This window comes from Apteryx rowi, unplaced genomic scaffold, assembly GCF_003343035.1.
Source record: "Apteryx rowi isolate R43461 unplaced genomic scaffold, aptRow1 scaffold_227, whole genome shotgun sequence".
NCBI classification, from domain to species: Eukaryota; Metazoa; Chordata; class Aves; order Apterygiformes; family Apterygidae; genus Apteryx; species Apteryx rowi.
In genome coordinates, this window is record NW_020448608.1 from 1,275,311 (window position 1) to 1,294,224 (window position 18,914).

The 18,914-nt window shown below is 35.0% G+C and overlaps 1 protein-coding gene across 1 annotated transcript in view; it reads right to left on the reverse strand.

The window, feature by feature from the left end:
• Positions 1-10,277: 10,277 nt before the first annotated feature.
• SPOCK3 (SPARC (osteonectin), cwcv and kazal like domains proteoglycan 3) overlaps positions 10,278-18,914 on the reverse strand; it is a 123,248-nt gene continuing 114,611 nt past the window's right edge. Inside the window, exons 6-8 of the mRNA XM_026065408.1 lie at positions 12,818-12,880; positions 11,457-11,594; positions 10,278-10,450 (exon numbers count right to left, since the gene is read on the reverse strand). Of these exons, the coding sequence (XP_025921193.1) occupies positions 10,278-10,450; positions 11,457-11,594; positions 12,818-12,880 (374 nt within the window). The remainder of the gene's footprint in view (positions 10,451-11,456; positions 11,595-12,817; positions 12,881-18,914) is intronic.

The window sequence follows — 18,914 nt, forward strand, 5'->3', positions numbered from 1 at the left end:
CATGCTGTATATGCCGAAGAGATGCAGTCAAGTTGAAATGAGCAACAGCCAAACTTGAACAATTTTGAGGTCTGATTCTAAGAAGTAAAGTAGTTTGGCAGCTACTGAAAACTTTTAGGCCTGGAAATTGTATGAGAAGGTTTCCAGATGAGATTTGCTGTGTTTCCTAGCTTTAGCAACGTTAACAGTAACAGTTCCCCCTTGATTCAGATAAGGCTTTCCCAGTCCTTTCCAATAAAAGGAAAGGGCAATAAGCCTTCCAGGAGATGTTGCCTAAACAGCCACTCTAGGTTTTCCTTTCAAGAATTTACAGTGAAGGTCTATAATAGCAAGACTTAATTATTTTGATTTCTTATAAAGCATTTGACAAATTTCCACTAGACAAGCTTCCGCTGGAGACAGAGGAACAAGTGTGAGAAGAAAAGCTGGTTTAAGAGGGGAAAAAAATACAGTGTGAATTACTTGTAAGGACAGTTACTTTCTGAGTCAACTGCAAGTTACCAGAGAGTATGAAGCTGGCCATCTGTTGCAGCTCAAATCATACGTTCTTAGGTGAACTGCAGGAAAAGATCTGCTGAGCATACAAAATACTGGGACCAAGAGCAATTGTGGGGTTTCCTGACTGCTAATAATTCTTAGAAGATTGGAAGTATTTAGTGGAACAATATATGCAATAATGGTGGAGAACAGATCCAAATATATGGAAAATTAACTYGTGCAGCAGTTAGTTAGCTATTCACTATGGCAATTTTCAATAAATAATAACCTAAGAGAGCAGAGCCACAGCAAATGAGCTCTTCACAATGAAAAAGAAGTCTCCCCACTAAAGCCACATTTGAAAGAGGGAGGAACGCATTACAGTTAGGTGTAGCTAGAAGAGGTGTAAGTGAAAGGCACATGCCTTCTCCCTCTGGAGTCAAGGCCATTTCTTCAGAGGATGTGCTGATTACTTCATGGGCCTTCTGAGAAGATGGCACCTGAGGGGTGGATCCTAAAACAGGAAGGACATGTAAGGGCTCTGTTTGGTTTTCTCAGATAGCTTCAAGGAGGAAAGTGAGGATCTGCTATGCTCATTCACAGCTCAAAGAGAACTGGCAGCCATTCTCTGATGTAAGACACCTGAGTGATAGTTCATTTCTATGAAAAGAGCCAGCCCTATTATGGCCTTTTTTTGTGTAATCTGTGTAGTCCAAGTGTTGATCTTGTGAATTTCCTTAAGGAAAGAAATGACAGTACCTGGTCTGGTAGGATTAAAAGGGAAGGCCTCCGATTACCACTGCAATCAGATCCTACACAGGGGAACATGCTGCACAAAGAGGGAAATGAAATGGTTGAAACAATTGATTATTCTCACAATCATTCATCATTCTCATTTGTTTATTTCTTTGTTATTTGCCATGTTATATGAGCTAGATAGCACTGATTAGACATATATCTTACCAAATGGCAGTTGTCATAGGCTTCCATGGTATAGAAGTAAAGCCCAGTGAGCACTGGTGCCTTTGCTTCTAGATATATAATTTTAGACATGTTGGTATTCTTATACTGCGTCATGAATATCTTTAGTGACAAGTGAAACTGCTCCTYTGAAACTCAAGGGATTTGAAAAACTGATACTTATTTTCCCCAAATCACTTGTGATTTTATAGTACTCTACCATATGACCACATAGTCATCTGTGTTCCAGGGTGAAGTGTCCTAATCTGTTTATCTTTTCTTCATTTGAACCACACTTACTTTTGATTACTCTTGTCATCCTCCCCTGTAACTTTTCTAGATCCTCTCCATCCTTTGGAAGACCAGATTAGCACACAGAGGGAGCAGCATGTGTTTATACAATGAAATAAATTATGTTTTCTGGGTTTCGTTCTCTATTTCTTTCCATTCTCTCCAAAATAATTCCTAATATTCAATTGGCTTTTTTTGACTCTCATTGAGCATTCAAGTGATGTTTTTAAAAACTTTTTGTACAACTCTATTATAAATTAGTATCTATTTCTGAATCAGTAATATTTAATTTAGATGCCATCRTGTATGTAAAGTTAATGCTTAAACAACATTTTATATTTTGGAGCTGGACAAAGAAATTCATTTCACAACATCCAAACATGTATTTTTGAGCAGAAAACTATAAAGCTACAAGCAATCTATTTGATAGACTGGGAAAACGTGGACTGGCTTTGGACCCTGACAAATATCTTAGGTCATGCTGGAATAAAGGCTGTTATGGGATCACATGTCTATGTCTAACTGTAGTTGATAGTTTTACTAAATGTCTCTTATTTAAAGTACGCTGATTTTATACACTTTGGCATAACTTTAAATTTATATATGCCTTGAAACTGCATATTTTAGCTCATCTCTTAACAACATAGTTATGCAAAAATTCAGAGAGCTCTGGAAATTTCATTGYGGTATTTTGATGCAATAATCATTTTAAAATCAGTATTTTATTTCCTGARTTCAAGTAAAGGAAATTACTAAAAGTCACAGCTTTCTAAGCAAAGTTCCTGAAATGCTTTAATATTAGCATTCTTAATGTGAAAAAAGTGATCTGAGTTTAAGACATTGATTACAATGTATACCTCTCAGCATGAGATTTTTTTTTAAACCTTTTTAATCACAAAAATGTGCTATGTGAGGGATAACTGCAACTTYTGACATTTCTGTGTTAATTTCTGTGTTTCTTCTGTGCTAAGGGACAGTGACTGGAATCTTTCCCTGTGTGAAAAATGTTGCTCTGGCAATTTGCACAGATGTTTGTTCTACAAGCAGGTGGAATCCCAGAAGTATGGGATAAAGCATTGGCTATAGACTGATACAGATGAAGATCACAAGACTAACAGAGCCCTTGGGAAAAAGCCAGGCAGAGCAAAAGCATTGTGAAGCTTTCTCACTCTCACTAGATTAATATTTTTCAGCCTTCTGACTTGGTTTCCCCTCTTTGCTGTCATTTCTTTATTTCTCTAATGACAGCTGGGCCAAGAACACATTAAAAGTGAAGTTAAGAAAAATCAGAAACAAACCTCACAAGCATAATATTTATTTCTTTTTGAGACAGACAAACTGGTAGGGGGAAAAAACGCTATGTTTCATAGTCCAAGCAGGAAGAAATGGAAAGCTGGCACACCTGACAGAGCAAATGTCTTTTATGAAGATAAAGTGTAGAACCGAGAGAGGCCACAGTTGTGGGTCTATCCKGAGTTTGTATAACCTGACTATATGAAAAGAGAAAAATCTTTTCCCTTCTTTCATAAGGTTCAGAGAAGCTGCAGCAGCACTACCATAAAGCCCTCAGGCTTATGCAATCCCCCTTCACCAAATCTTTTCTCTGTGACAGGGCTGATCGCTCTGTAGTCGGGTCTCAACATAACTAAATCAGCTGCACAGTAGCGCGGAGTTGGATAACACAGAGACAAGACGCGCTAGTCAGTAGAGGTTTCTGAAACCTTGCACTACTCATGATAGCGAYACACATTCTGTTGTGCCCTACTGCACCAAGGGAAATGGGGGTTGCATGGCAAGGTTTCTCTCTGCCTGTAGAAAGAAAAAGACCTATCCCAGTACAGCAGCAGATAATAGGATTTTTACACAATTTTATTCCTGCTGCTGAAGATTAATAGGCCCTTTTTTCGTTATTATGTAGTGGTATTCAAAGAACAGTGGAGTGAGAGAGAATCTCAGATAAATTGCCCTCTAATTAACAGTAAAAGACATGCATTACAAATTTGAAAAGGGAAAAAAGAGCTTCTTTCACACACTTTCCCATGGTAACTGAACTCTAATGTGGCCAGAGAACAGTTAACCAGGCAGCTGCTACTTGTGAGTGTAAGTAAGTCAGGTCTATGAATCACAGGAGTGAATTGTAAATTAAAGGATCTACTTATTGAAAAAAAAAAGTTACCTGTTTGGCCTTAAGACGTACCTTATGCCAACAAAGCATTTTTTATATCTTTGCAAAACTGATAAAGCAAACTTAGATGACAACACCTTTTCTGATGCTACTGCTGATTCAGATGAAAATTACTATGTAGAGAGATAAAAGAGTAATGCTATTTCTACTACACAATAATCAAGCTATCTTAGTGGATAAGATATATACAATTTTCAGTGGCATTATTCCAGATTTGTATCAGAATCTAACTAAATTACCATTTATATGAACAACATATCTGCACTGAGCCAGGCAGGCTTTTGTAATGGATGTACTAGATGACAGTCTAGGCAAACACCTGTCATGAACTTTTTCTTCTGAGAAATTCTTTAAACTGTCAGTAATACATCCTAAGCTTCTAGGCTGGTCAGTGGGACAAATGCCTATGGATGCTTTTGTGCCATGACACTGCCATGAGAGCTGCGCCATCTCAGCACTTGCTTGTAATATATGATGCAAATGATATGCTATAAGGCTACACAGCTTTAAAAAAGTTGGTTGGGGGGGCAGCAGGGTTGCTTATGAGAGGAAARGGCAGCATGAGTGATGAACTAAAAACCCTCACACTGTTTTTTTTGTTAGTCAGGGATGGGAACAGTCAGTTATTCAAATACATAGATGCTGCCCATACTAGCTGATTCTAAGTGTTCTCTTGCACTTCTTTCTACCCTTCTTTCATTTGAGCTTGCTTCTTCTCCAAGAAAATTAATGGAGCATTATGTTTTTTGCTTTTTTTTTTTTTTTTTTTTTTAAATAATAAATCATCTTCCCATGAGCGAAGATTATATTTAGGTAGATTTTTAAGAAATTGATTAGTACTGCAGGTAGGTTTTCTTTGCAAAATTATCCAGGGTAATCAACCACCATGCATTCCAGTTAATGTGCTGTTCAGTGGAGCCTCCTTGCCTATGTGCTCACAAGATTTCTAGGGACAGATCCAATCTCTCTTATTGCTGAAGGAAGCAGCGCTACTTGACCCTTAATTCCCTCCTTTCATTGGACACTAGCCTACCCTTCTGGGCACAGGGGGGAACTGTGGGAAGCAAAGGGTAGCTATCACGACTCAAATAATCCAGCCTGGTTTTGCACTGTAACACAGGCAGGATGCTGTCCTGAAGGAAGGCTGGTCCTAAGCTCTAATACATTGTCTTCTAACAAATTGACTGCATTGAAATATCACAAAGACTAGTGGGATAGTTTCATGTATGAATAGAAAAGAGGAAAAGACCAATCTCTGAAAGGATTATAGGACATACCCTTAGCAAAATACCAAAATCTTCATGTACTGAGAGTCTTTGGAGACATACCATCTTCTTCAGAGAGATGATGGAGTGTTTAACCCTTTCAAATTCAATGACAAAAAAGCATACCTTATATGACCCAAGTGTGTTTTATAGTCATTTTTTCCTTTGGTGAATTTGACTTGGGTTTACACTGGTGAAATCAATTTCAGAATCATTTCTAGATTTTGTTTTCTTTAAGAATAAATGTTAGAAAACAGATAAAGACCTTCTACACACACAACATAGACTTTGACTTAAAGTATATTGCATTTCCTTATCAGCAATGCAGCAGAAAGCAATATACAGAAGACAAGTGTGGTAAAACTCAGCAAGCCCAAAAGAAGTTTTGCATAATACTCAACACTTGATTTCTAATCACAACATGCCTTCAAATAACTGTCGTACTGTCTAGCATAGGAAATAAAAATGCAGCATTATGGCTGCAAAATTGGACTCTTAGTATGGATTACCAATGCTGGGTTTTCAAACAAAGAAAACCTCAGTAATCTTTGCCAGCTTTCAAACAAAATCAACAAAGTACACTGTTAATCACTACTCTGTTTTAACATCTCAAACCATGTAAATCTTAGTGTGTCCCTCAAGCACATGGAAATCAGTCAGAAACTTTACAGTTAGAGTAGAAGAGATTCAATCTCTTCTAGTTCACAGGAGCAAAAGTCTAACGGGCCATGGAACTTCACCAAAATGTGTAGTCATTTAAGTCTGTAAGGTGAATAAACTATGAAAAAGGAAAAGAATTGGAGAGTCTTCCTAATAATGCGTCTCTAATATTAATAGAAAGACCTATAGACACGTCCTCAATGCTTTGTGCTGGATATTGCCAGATCTTTTAAAAGTGCATTTGCCTGATAATAGTATATAGGATATTGTATAAAGGTCCCAGCTGGAGGGTTGTGTATTCATACCTTTTTTTTTAAATTCAAGTGACTGATGCCACTGCTCATAGCTTAGAGCAGACAGTTTTTAAGCAAGAATGTTCTATTCAGTTACAAAGTAGCAGCGAGCAGTACTAAATGCTATGGGTAGAAGGGATAATGGGCTACTTCTCTGTCCATTTTAACTGATAAATTTCAACTATCTTTGCAAAAATCAATTTAAACTGCCCTAGCTACAGGTATGAGAATGACATTTTTGTGGATATTATTCTCTGCATTTTTTATCAAATTTTTAATATGGGGTTATGTGGAAAACCAGTGAAGGGATGTAAAATACTCTGCTTCACTGATAACCTAGCACAGAGATTCTTTTAGAAAATATACATATACATTTCACTTGTAAAACTCATCATCAAGAGGACAAACAGAAACTGTGCCTTAGTCTTCTTTTCAGGACTTGGTTCAATTAGCATCTGGAACACAACAAAAACATTCAAGCCAAGGTGTCATCCTTCAGCATAGCTAACTGTATGTTTCACACTCTTGCTCTGGTTCCTTAAATTTGAAGAGTCATTTCTACTTCTACCATTTCACTGAATGAATTAATGAGTTAGCAAACTGCAGCCATCCTGTACAATGAGTTGAACTCAGAGGAACAGGCTACCCTACTACCTAAGCAAGCCCAAAATGGTACTTGCCTTGAAGAGTGGGGTTTTTTTTCTTTTGACATTTTAAATGATGAAGTTGTTAACTGGATAAATTGGAGATTGTTTCAATCCTTTGGATTGTACTTCATATTTAATTTGATCGGATGAAAAAAACTATACATGCAGGCATTTTTTTTTATCTCCTATGAAACATAAAAGTAATCCACTTTCAGATATAGTTCTAGAATTCCACCTGRAAACTTGCTTCTTTAATAATAATAAAAGAAATCCAGTTCTTATCACTGTGTACAAAATAATAACAAATTTTCCTGTTGAATCTTACACAATAATCCAGTTATTGTACAAGCAAGGTAACACTACTAATGCCTTYGCTTTTAAACTAAGTATATCCATGTGGTTTGACCACAAATGATGAAGGGAAATAATATTCCCTTGGGAGGTTATATAATATTTAATTTCATCGAACTTGGTGTTCCTTATTTTTCAAAGAATCTGAGAATTATACTTCCACACACAACAATTCACAGCAAAGCATAAGATTTATGAATCAGTGTCTGAAAATTTTCAAATTTATATCAGTATCTTTGTATACTTATAAACACATACATGTGTGCACAACTATAAGACCAAGAAAAACCAGCAACAAAATGACAGTGACACTGTAAAAATAGTGAACTTCTAAAATCAAGGACTCCCTATTGCTTTCTGCCTAACCATTAACTGCAGTAGCAGGGACATATCTCAATGCAAAATTCTTTGATATGATGGAAAGAGGGAAAAATCTTTTGAATGGTGGAGTTATTTAATGATTTTAGATTCTTGACCCCTTCCTTCATTTGTTATACCTGCTACTGATTTCAAACATTTCTTTAATGCTGGAGTGGAGTAGTTTCCAATTCATGTGGTATCATGAAAGTAAGTGGACATCATGAAATTAATCCATAGACACATTTATCTGTTATTTTTTAAAATGGAAGTGTATTTTCACAGGAAATCTCACACTATCAATCTCTTCTCTAGGTCATCCTCATGAACAAGAAACAATTCAGGTTTTTGTTGTTGCCGTTTCAGTTTTGCATGACAAAAATTCTCAGAAATGACCCTGAATCTCCATTGTCATTGTCCTTCACTGAATTTAGGCATCATACTTATTTGTGAGTTTTACAGTAGCTATGATACTCAAGGACTAAAATCCACACTGAGTTCCTCCTTTTCCAGTTCATTCGGAAATTTTCAGGGAAGAAAGAATATAAACTCCTTTTTTGTTTTTTTGCATGACATTTCACTAGAGAATGGTCTTCATTCCTACTGCAGTCTCATTAAGTTAAATACATCATGAATTCTCTTCCAATACCTTAGCTCTCCTAATATTATCATAGGCTTTATGAAATACATTTTTAATTTCTCAACTAACATCCATTTGTCACATCATAAAAAAAAACAGTATTTGCTACATTAGCCAATAATGACAACATTTTATCTTTAGGTTCTTTATTTAAAATCAATTTATATATCAGTTTATTTCAGCCATAAGAAACTGTTCTCTGATAAAATCTCACTATATTGGAATGGTAAGCTCTTAACTATATTTACTTAAGAAAATAACACAACTATACAACCCACAAATCATGATCATAATGAAAAATCTCTCTCTACTATGTAATGAAAAACAAAGTAATAAAAGTACATAACAAATCTAAAGGGAATTCAGGAAAAATACAGAAAAATAAAAGCTCCCTATGGGTTTTACCTTAATCCAAAATTCTTTACTGGAAATATAACATTAATAAATGGCTTTACACAAATAAATACATATTTGAATAGGTGAAAGTGTCTGAAACATGAACTCCTCCTGTTTCAAAATTTCAAACTATACAAAACATCAAAATAATGGGCTATATTGGCCAAAGGTTGGTTACAAGAGTCTTTATTTTGCAAACTATACAGAAACAGTAAAAAAGAAAATGCATTATATTTTTCAATATTACATAGGATAAACATTAAATTTAGTATTTAATGTGTAGAAATTAATTCAAATAATAAACTGATTTTCCTTTTAATTAACTGCAGGTGAAAATCAGGGAAACCAGTGATCCACTGTTGAAACTATACAACCTGTGGTATAACATTACATTACACAGGTCATTTCAATTTTATTGTGGGCAGAAAGCAATAGATATGATATGAACAAAGATGGTGGAGTCCCAAAATGTCTACACAATTAATTAACATGCTAACATAAATACAGTGATTAAAGTAATTTTCTCTACAGTCAAATCTTAAGTGCTACTCTACACAATAATCATAATCTAGTCCGCATGGTAATTACATAACAATAGGAAAAAAAGAATTAAAATAACCCATTATTTTCTTCATTCCAGCAGCAGTACCTATACTGGTATTAATTTGGTAATTGGGTGTGCTTAGCTATTGCCTAACATCCTATACTGGTATGCATGCTAAAACCTCTCTATTTCTATTTTGCAAGGCACCTTACGATATGATCTCTAAATTTCTGCACTGGTATCAGAAAACATGAATTAAGATAAGGATGCAAAACTATTTCCTGAATTAAGAAAATAAAAAAGTATAGTTAGTTATTTTTAAAACTATCTTGGGGCAAGTGCCAATACTCTGAAATACAGTCATGTATAAAGGTAATATATTTTTAAGCAAAGTTTTTTTCCCATGTAAAATATTTTATGCTAATCTGATTAGAGAGAGAGAGAGACAGAAACAACAAAGGGTGAAGTAATTAGGCTGCTTGAGCAAATAATGATAAAGCCTATACGAGCTTAACATGAAAGAAAAAGTGAAGGAAGGACAAGAAAACTTAGATTTACAGAATCAGTGCTTGTCCATGCTACTGCTTTTGAAAAATCCTTTCAATAACCTAGCCATTTCCTAATAAAAACATAACTACAAATGCAAACACAAAGGAGGATCTTGCATAATTTTTCCCTCCTGTTAATTTTTCTCCATACCTTTGGTTAATTAAAGGCTGTTGAGATGCTACTTGTGCACTGAAGTTTTTCTACTGTAATACATTTTTTATTTATTTTATGCACAATTTGCAAAGCCTGCAGGGCCTAAATCATTGACAGAGCTAAAGTTAAGTTACCGTATGTGTTTTGAAGAGCACACACAAAGTTCCAAATAAGGGCAAATATCCTTTTCCTGGAAGTTTTAAAAAGTCTGGTTGTCTTTATAGTATGTTTTGCACATTTATATTTTCAGTAGCACATCACACTTCTTTCTTCAGGCTGGACTTCTGATGTGTTTTCTTCATCGCAAAGGCATTTAAAAACTCAAGAGCACATAATATAATGATTCTTATTTAAACAAAAAAGTCTATGACTCCAGCTGCAATGTTTGTAATAATCATACAAAATATACATATTTGTTAGAACCCTTTTGATCTTGCAGAGCAAAGGGATTTTATGAGATGTCACTTTGTGAATTTTAGAAAGGTACAATTCATTAACCCCTAATATCATCAAATATATCCATCATGATCATCATCATCATCTACATCATCATCTCCTTCATCTTCATCATCGTCCTCAATTTCATCTTCATCATTCATTATTTCATCTTCATCATCTTCATCATCTGTCCATTCATGGAAATCGCCCGAGGCAAAATCACCTGAAGTCTCTAAATCAATGGCTAAAAAGATATGATAGTTATACAAAAGATACACAAAATACAGTATATATTTATAGTATAATATCTATGAGCATACAAAAGGCACGGAAAGTTTCAACTCAATTATTTATTTTACACTAAACACTGTGACACAAAAATAAAAAATAAACAATATCAATTATTTATTGTCCTAAAAGAAAACCACTTCAATAGGGACGAATTTCTCAAGATTAACAAAAGGAGATGAAATTTGTATAGATTTGTAGAACTATAATGAGTGCCAGGAACAACTGAAAGAGATTTACATCCAACATAGGGATCACAATAAGGACTAGTGATAATATACACTGTCCGTTGTTCAGTTCTTACATGTTATCTTGAACTATCTAGAACTGCCCATGCATCTAGAAAGGATCGTAGATTAGATGGATCCTAGGCCTGAGCTTGTATATCAAATACTGTGTTAAATTTACCTTTTGTTTCAGGCTATGTTGTTATGGCTGAAAAAAGAGATCTAAAGGTACAATGAGCAACACAAAACTCAAAAAAAAAAAAGGAAAATATTTTATTGGCATTCTTTGATGTCTGTGACATCAAATAAAGGTGAAATAGAAATTCTTGGAAGAAGTTCCAGGGTGTTAGGAGGGAAAAATAATGGAAGGTTTAGTGCACTAGGAACTTTTGGCAACTCCTTTGTACCTAAACTGAAAAAAAAATGTCAAATTGAATTCACTACCATGTTGATTACCCAGAGGGATTTCATCAAGCATTTTTGGGCTTGTCTAACACTGCTCTAGAAAATTAATTTGCTCTAGCTTTACATACACTAAGCCAAACATATATGAAGTCTATTAATAACTGACACAGTGATAGGAGTAGCAAAAAATAATGAAATAATAACAAATTATAATTTACTTCAAAAACCACCTAACTAGGTCCCACCTCTGTTTTTACTGAAGAAATTTGATTTGTAATCAAAGGGAATAACACCTCTAATCCAAACCCCACAGAGTGTTCTTGAACTTACCACATTCTGCCACACCATTTGTTCTGGATCCTGTTACTTCATTACCATATCTGTCAACACACCAACATTGCCCTACACTTCCATGGCACTGACTTGGCTTGTAATACCCATCTTCATCACATAAGGGAATGTACTGCCCTGTGACATATAAATATTGAATAACAATATTAATAACCACCTCTTGGCCAATGTAATAATTACAAGAGAAAATAGTTAACTTTTACTATTTCCTCATTCCAGACTTTCCACTGACTGGTTTATTTTCTATTACAAAATTCAGYTAAGCAGAATATATCAGATATAGGACAGAAAATAATAGATATTACTGTTGGACTGATTTCAAGTAATAAAATTGTTCTTTTAAGTTTTTCATTGATACATATTTGCTACATATTCCTTCATCCCTGAATGTCTCAGTCAACATCTTTGATTTCTGTAAGCTGGGGAAGAGGCACATAACTCACAACTCTAAATGAGATGTTCTATAATCAATGGAGTGCAAATAAGTTTGTCTGAATAATAAGGATCAGGCTTCCTAGACTAACGAACTACCTGCTGAAAGGCTCAGGAGCTATTTTTATTTAATGTATATTTTACAATCCATTTAGTGATCCACTAATATTTTATTACCTTACCACAGAAGACAACCACAGTGAAATACAATAACTATATCTACAATAAATGTAAAATAATGTATGTTAAACTTGTATTTTACATTCCAAATACCTAGGCAAATTAGGTTCTAAAGCCAAAAGGGCTCCACCCCTGCATAATGATGAACAATCCTTTGATGGTTTTCATTCAGAATGAATGGAGACTTTTTTAAAGAACCATAAAATGTAGATAAAMCACAGTGCACAAAACATTAATCTAAAAACATTTTGAGGTGTATAGTTATAGTTAGAAATCATCCTTAGAAGAAATATAGTTTTGACTACCATGGGCCATGTCTTTTATTTTAGCTATTATACAGAGGCAAAGGGTAAAATGAAGATTTTATTTTTAAAAATCACAAAAAAGTAATACTGATACAGTATAGACTGTTTCACAATGAAGATTTCAATTACTTAAAGAATATTACAGTAAAGGATCAGCAGAGATACTAATTTAGGAGTGCCTTAGACTGTCCCCTCCATACCGGTAAAAATGTACATTCTATTAGGGTAATAAAACAGATGTAATATCTTTTGGTAGGTGAGGTAATAAAAAAAAGTTTAATAGCTTTCAAAAACTTCATAAATTTTGTTGCTGGAATTTACTGCGGTCTATCTTTGTTGGATTAATATTGATTTTATGTTGCTGTTTCACTAGGGTTATTTATGTAAGCAATAAAACCTTCAAAAGAATGATTTATGGCTCACCTAGGAGCTTCTTTCCTCCTTGCTGCTTCTGAATGTTGCTGAGTTCCGTTTGGCAAGGTGGGTCTAAAATGAAATAAAAAAGGTTAAACAGATTACACCATGAAAGCATATGATTAAGTTTTTATGGCTTGCTACATTCTAAGGTCATTCTAACTACTGGTCTTAAGAAACATACACATCCTATATTAGCAGTCATGTTTAAAGCTCTGAAAGAAAACAATTACTGCAGCTTGCTACAGCTCCAGAATTATGAATTGGAACAACACTATGGATTTGTGCAGAAGGCCATTCCCGGTTAACCCATTTCTAAGTGAACATCTACTCACTAGTCTGGAGGACTGAAGGATGTTAAACCAAAACAGTAACTATATGATTCCTGATTTTATCAGTCTACAGAAATTAGAGTGCTTCTGTGAAGCTTGTATTGATTAGAATTGGGATGGCTCTTTTAATTCTTTCCCGTTTGTCTTTGTTAGAATTCATGTTCAAGTTCTTTATTTAACATACTGTACTAATAAACAAGAATTTTCTGCACTGAAGTTTGCAAGATTGTAATTCTATCAACAATTTAAGACTGGATCCCAGGGGTACAAAGCCCCATGTTCAGCAAACTAAGCTGAAAACAGTGGCAAAAGTTTAGTTTGAAAGGAATAACATGAGAGAGATGGCTCTAAGAGGCATAATAGATATTAAATTTCAGTTTTACATTGTTCAGATGCATAGCTTGCTCTAATTTTCTATTCTCTCTAAAATGCACATCAGAGTATGCCCCATGTATAGGAAAGAAATAAGACATGAATGTGCATAGGTTACTGTTGAATAAGTGAGAGGGTCAAAGACAGCAAAGTACTAATTTTTGAACACTGATATATTAGACCATTAAGACAAAGGCATTTCCCACTCTGAATCAGCAATAGTGTCACTGAACTCATTCATATGTGTGTCCTTAGCTTATACCAGTCCCAGACAATATTCTGATAACATCTCATTAAAATCTCACATTCTGTGAATACTAATTGCATTTTTCACTTTAACAGACTTTGATTATATTTAGAGTATGTCTTTGCCAAGCCATTAACTCAAGGCTCTCTTCTGAAATACAGTGAAACTGCTTTTGTCCACGCACACTTCTGACGTAGTTTAAAGATCAGTAAGACCTAGCTAGCTTACTGATGACACACACACTTAGACCAGAACCCAGTTGCTTTACAGAGTAATTACAAAAATCACTCGAGTGGTACTAGTCCAAAGCAGCCTTCCCTGAATTCCTCTTAAAGGAAAACAAAGAGTTCCTGCAACTGAGTCAGCTGAGAAAGAATTCTGGACCCAGCAGAGAGAAGCACTGGATGCACAACAGAGTGCAGGAATGGAAAGAACATATTAACATGGAGGTGGCTTTCTTCTGGAAATGCTCAAACACTGGTGATAAATGCCTGTGGAGCAAAGATGCTCCTGATGACCATATAGCCTTTTGGTTGGCACAGCCTACATATACCCACAAGCCTTTTGTATTATTCATGATTATTTAACCGAATAAATAGAAACTGGAAGCCAATAGTAACCTCTCACTGAGAACAGGCTGTTAACTTCTCTTGGCCTTACATTTTAAATGCTATTTACATTTCTCCTTAGGAAGATATATTTAAAGAAGCTTATAAAGATTTAGAGTGAAACGGTCATCTGTTCAATCCTTGGCCTCAATTCTAGTGGGCCAAGTTTTCATGCTAAACATATAATTTCTTCTATAATAATCTTTTTTAGATTTAAGGCCTTAAAGTAGGTTTTACTTCTAAAATGCTGTTCATAGGAGTCTTAATGCCAGAACAAAATTTCAAGTGATGCCTTTCCAGATAATCAATCAAGCAATTTTATCTGTGTGCCCTTGAAAACCACTGAGACCTGGCATCATTGGGTGGGTTTTAGCTTTACTAAATTTAGTTATTTAAGTACTTAGTCTTTGAGTATTTGCTGGAGTTATATAGTCTAATATGTCTTTGTTATAAGAAGTGCTTTAATGGTGAGCATGCTCATTATTATGCCAGATRTATTCAGCACTTTTCAAAGGTAATGCTTCTGTTTTTCCTGATATTTAAAGATTTAAAGTCTTAATTGTACCTATTTAGTAATGTAATAGTTCACATTTTCCACACAGCTATATTTACAACATTCTGAGGATTAATTATTTCTCAGAACAAAGGTATTTCCAATTATTTTGCAATCTGTTTTGTAATATGGTCATTTATGCACACAAGCACCAGAGGCTAGAAGGATCTACCACAGAAGATGGTAAAAATACTGAATGAGAAGAACTTGTCTAACAGGAAAAAATACATGTATTCTGTTCAATGGAAAAACCCTAAATTAGAAACACAGAGTTGCATAAGTGAACACTAATATGTGGCAAAGTAAAAATGATGGACTATGTCTAAACAAAAACCTTCATTTGCAGCTATAAATCTTAGGTGGTATGATTAGAAAAAAGAATAGCACTAATCGAAGGGAAACAAGGCAGTATGAGAAAGTTACTTACCTAAAATTCTGCTTCTCAGAAGATAGGTCTTCAAGATTCACACTTAAGCTTTGCTTCTCAGGATAAAAGTGGCATAAAATACTTAACAATTAACAAGAAATCACTCTGGTGCTTAAAACTGTTGAAGAACTTCAACCAGATTCATTTTCGTTCATAGCATATACTTTTCCTCCCTCCCTGAAATATAATGCTTCCCTCTTCACTTTCCAGTTAGTTTCTGAGTTTGGGAAGCTTTCTTATAGATTCTGAATTTATTTTAATACAAAAACAGTATTATTGGGCAACCTTTAGAAGTCTTGAACAAAGGAGACTTATCCTTTACAAAAATCACTGTGTAGTGGCTTCCTTTGAAATAGAAACAAATCTGACAACAGGAAAGTCCTCCTGATAATCTGAATACAAATAAAATACCTAATCATCTTCATCCTTAATCTGCTTCCACAAATGTGGCTAGAATTGTATTTCTAACAGTATCACTACATTGTTGTATGCAATTCATGAACTTAACACTAACCATTCACAGTTCTTCAGTGCTCAAGATGTATACTGGGGTACTGCAGGTAATGAATACAGGCCCTTGAGACACCTATATTCAGTAGTGTCAAGAGGTGCTGCTAAGCTATTACTACTAAGCTTTGAAATTTTCAGCGCATTAACAGAGCAATGGGTGTAAAACTGATACACTCAACAAAGAATTCCCAGGATTTTTAACAGAAATGCCTCAAGAAGCTGCTACCCACTASTGAGCCTCCAGCTTTCACAGATTCTCCATCTTATTCAATCACAGAACAGTGACTTTCCATATCAAGTAGATAATATATGGCAGAGCCCCCCACTTCTGACATGCAGTCCATTGCAGATTAAGACTGCCATGTTGTGTCTTGCTTGTGCTTGGGATCATTTGTAATTGTTCTTGGACAACTGAAGTTTAAACTTTAGGGATTTGAAGCAGTCAATACTGCACTTAAATAAATCTTTCTGGGGACCTCAGTTATGTGTTAGGATGCATTCCACCTTTCTTCAGAACCATTTGTAAACATATTTAAGTGTCCTGCAATCTGAAAAGACTGATGTAATAAACATGAATCACAATCTTGATCATACTTCTGCAAGAGGGACTAGTTCTAAAGTCATAAAGTAATCTTCCATCCTTCACAGACAGAATAGCCTAAAAGAAAAATAATGGTATCAAGGCATCAARAGATGTGCTGGACTAATAGACATATGTGGAAGGCTGCAGCAAAAAGATGCTTAGGTGCTAAGCCTCAATATTTCAAGAAAAATTGGGCACTTTCCCACTTACTTTTTAGCAGTGATGCAATAAGAACAAGGCTGTAATAATGAGAAGCACTGGCAGAAATAAATTTAGCCTTACTGAAAGGCCAACACTAGAAGTGCATCAGCATTAGATAAGCAATAAGTGTTAAGCTAGCACCAAAGAACTAAGAAAATAAGTTCTGAAGACAGACATTGAAGCACTTGAATGAATTGTAATTGAAAGTGGAGGGCAACAGGGACCAAAGCATAAAGAAAGACAGTAATGCACTGGGAAATGCAGATGCTGAAGTATTGCAGAAATACATAATATTGTCTTGGATATATCTCAGAAACAATAAATCACATTGAAAGTAGGACTGAGGCCAAGAAAATATGCAATAAGCACTGCTGAGAAGAGTTTAAACAACAGTCAATGTGGAACAGCTGTCAGAAGAAGATCCTTTACTGAGCAAAAAGCAACTGACTTGAGTATTCATAAGACAATGTTTATATTAACTAGAAGTTGTAAGTAATGTGTAGTAATGGGCCTAGTGTACAACAACTCATCACAACAGACCTGAAGCAGAAAGAAAGAATGATACTGCAAGTACTTGTCTGATCCTGACAGGCTTGAACTGAGAAGCTAAGATCAAAGAGCAAGAGGTCTTCCCAGATAATGACTTAAGCAAATACTAAAATAGCACAATGGAATTTCTATCCCAGTGTGATAAATGTTTTTGAGTCTATTTTGTATTCACTTTGAAAATGGTCAATCAATAGCAGTGCTGTAAAACTTCCCAGAAAACATCTGCTGTGCTCAATGAACAAAAAGAGCTCTCTCCGTGACCCAAAGTTTCTGTTAATATCAATTTACTTTGGYAAACATCAGAAAGAAACCAATAAGCTTCTCTACCTAGCCATTTCCTTGCTATTTATAGCACAGGTCTAGTTAAAGACCTTATTTAGATTATTCAGTCCAGTAAAACACAAACGAACATGAATATATTACAAAATTTAGCTTAATGCTGCAAATCACAAATAAAGAATTCTGTGGGTTACTCATACTCTAGGGAGTTAGGACTTACACATCAGKTTTTTTTTTTCTCCTTACATCTTTATAAAAAGTAGGAGAAGATAGATTTTGTTGACAGTCTTAATTTGGAGGGATGGAACGCATGTTTAATGCACAAGGATTGCCAAAACTCAGATTTCACCTCATTTGCAGTGTTGAGGATACATCGTCTTCACCATACAGCCAGACACGTAGCTGGTATCAGTAACAATCTAATCTGTTTGAAATCAGCACCTTATCATAACACCATGGGCAGGAAAGAAGGAAAAATAGAAAAAAGGGAAGAAAAGCTTGATAATGCTGGATTGTGCAAGGGTGCCACCAGTAGTCTGATCACAGTTTTTTAGCCATTAGGGTACCATTAGTATGACTCAGTAGTATTTAGATCGGTCCTTTATGATACCTTCCTTGATTTGTAGCAGTACCCTGAGCAGATATTTTAGACAAATAGCATTTATAGGCTATAGAATGCAAAACAACTTGAAACTAATTTATGGAAGGGCTTTCTTAATGTCCTGATTATGCTGTACACACATTATATGAAATTGGTAAGACAGCCAACTGGTATAAGAACCTTGGTCCATATTAAGCAACATTTTATGTGCTGTACTTTCTCTGACAATTGAAAAGAATTAAAGCTGCCCTCCAAAGGCCCAGAGTATTTATACACCAACCTGAAATCATTGTGTATTTTTTTAAAAAAGAGAACCAAACAAAACACATTATGTTCTTTACTTGAAGAATAGCTTTGCTTCTCAGATGGGTGATGCTTCATATTTTAGTTTTGGTAGCAGTACACTGCTTATAAAAATGAAAGCCAGAAGATTGTTCTGTAACAAAAAAACCAAGGTGTTTTGAAAGATGAAATGTTAACTTTCCAACTGGGAAAATCGTCAAATCAGAGAGGACAGTTAGTTAGTATGCATCTACAGAAGTACACCTTTATTCTTATCCAGATTTACAACTGGCAGGTGTGGCACAGTAAGAATCTTTACTTCTACAGAAGTCAGAATCAAACTATAGATGCTGAGTGTTAACGGGAATTTATCATGACAGTTTTAAAGGCACAAATGAGATTTAAAAGATGAGATTAAAATTTTCAAAGGTTGATGTGCAATCTTTTCACCGAGTTGGTCTTACCTCTTCTACTGACTATCAGCGAGAATTTGGGGCTTAGTTTTTGAAAATGTCCCTCATGTCAATAAGAAAAATGAATGGACATTTCTGTCCAGTTTCAG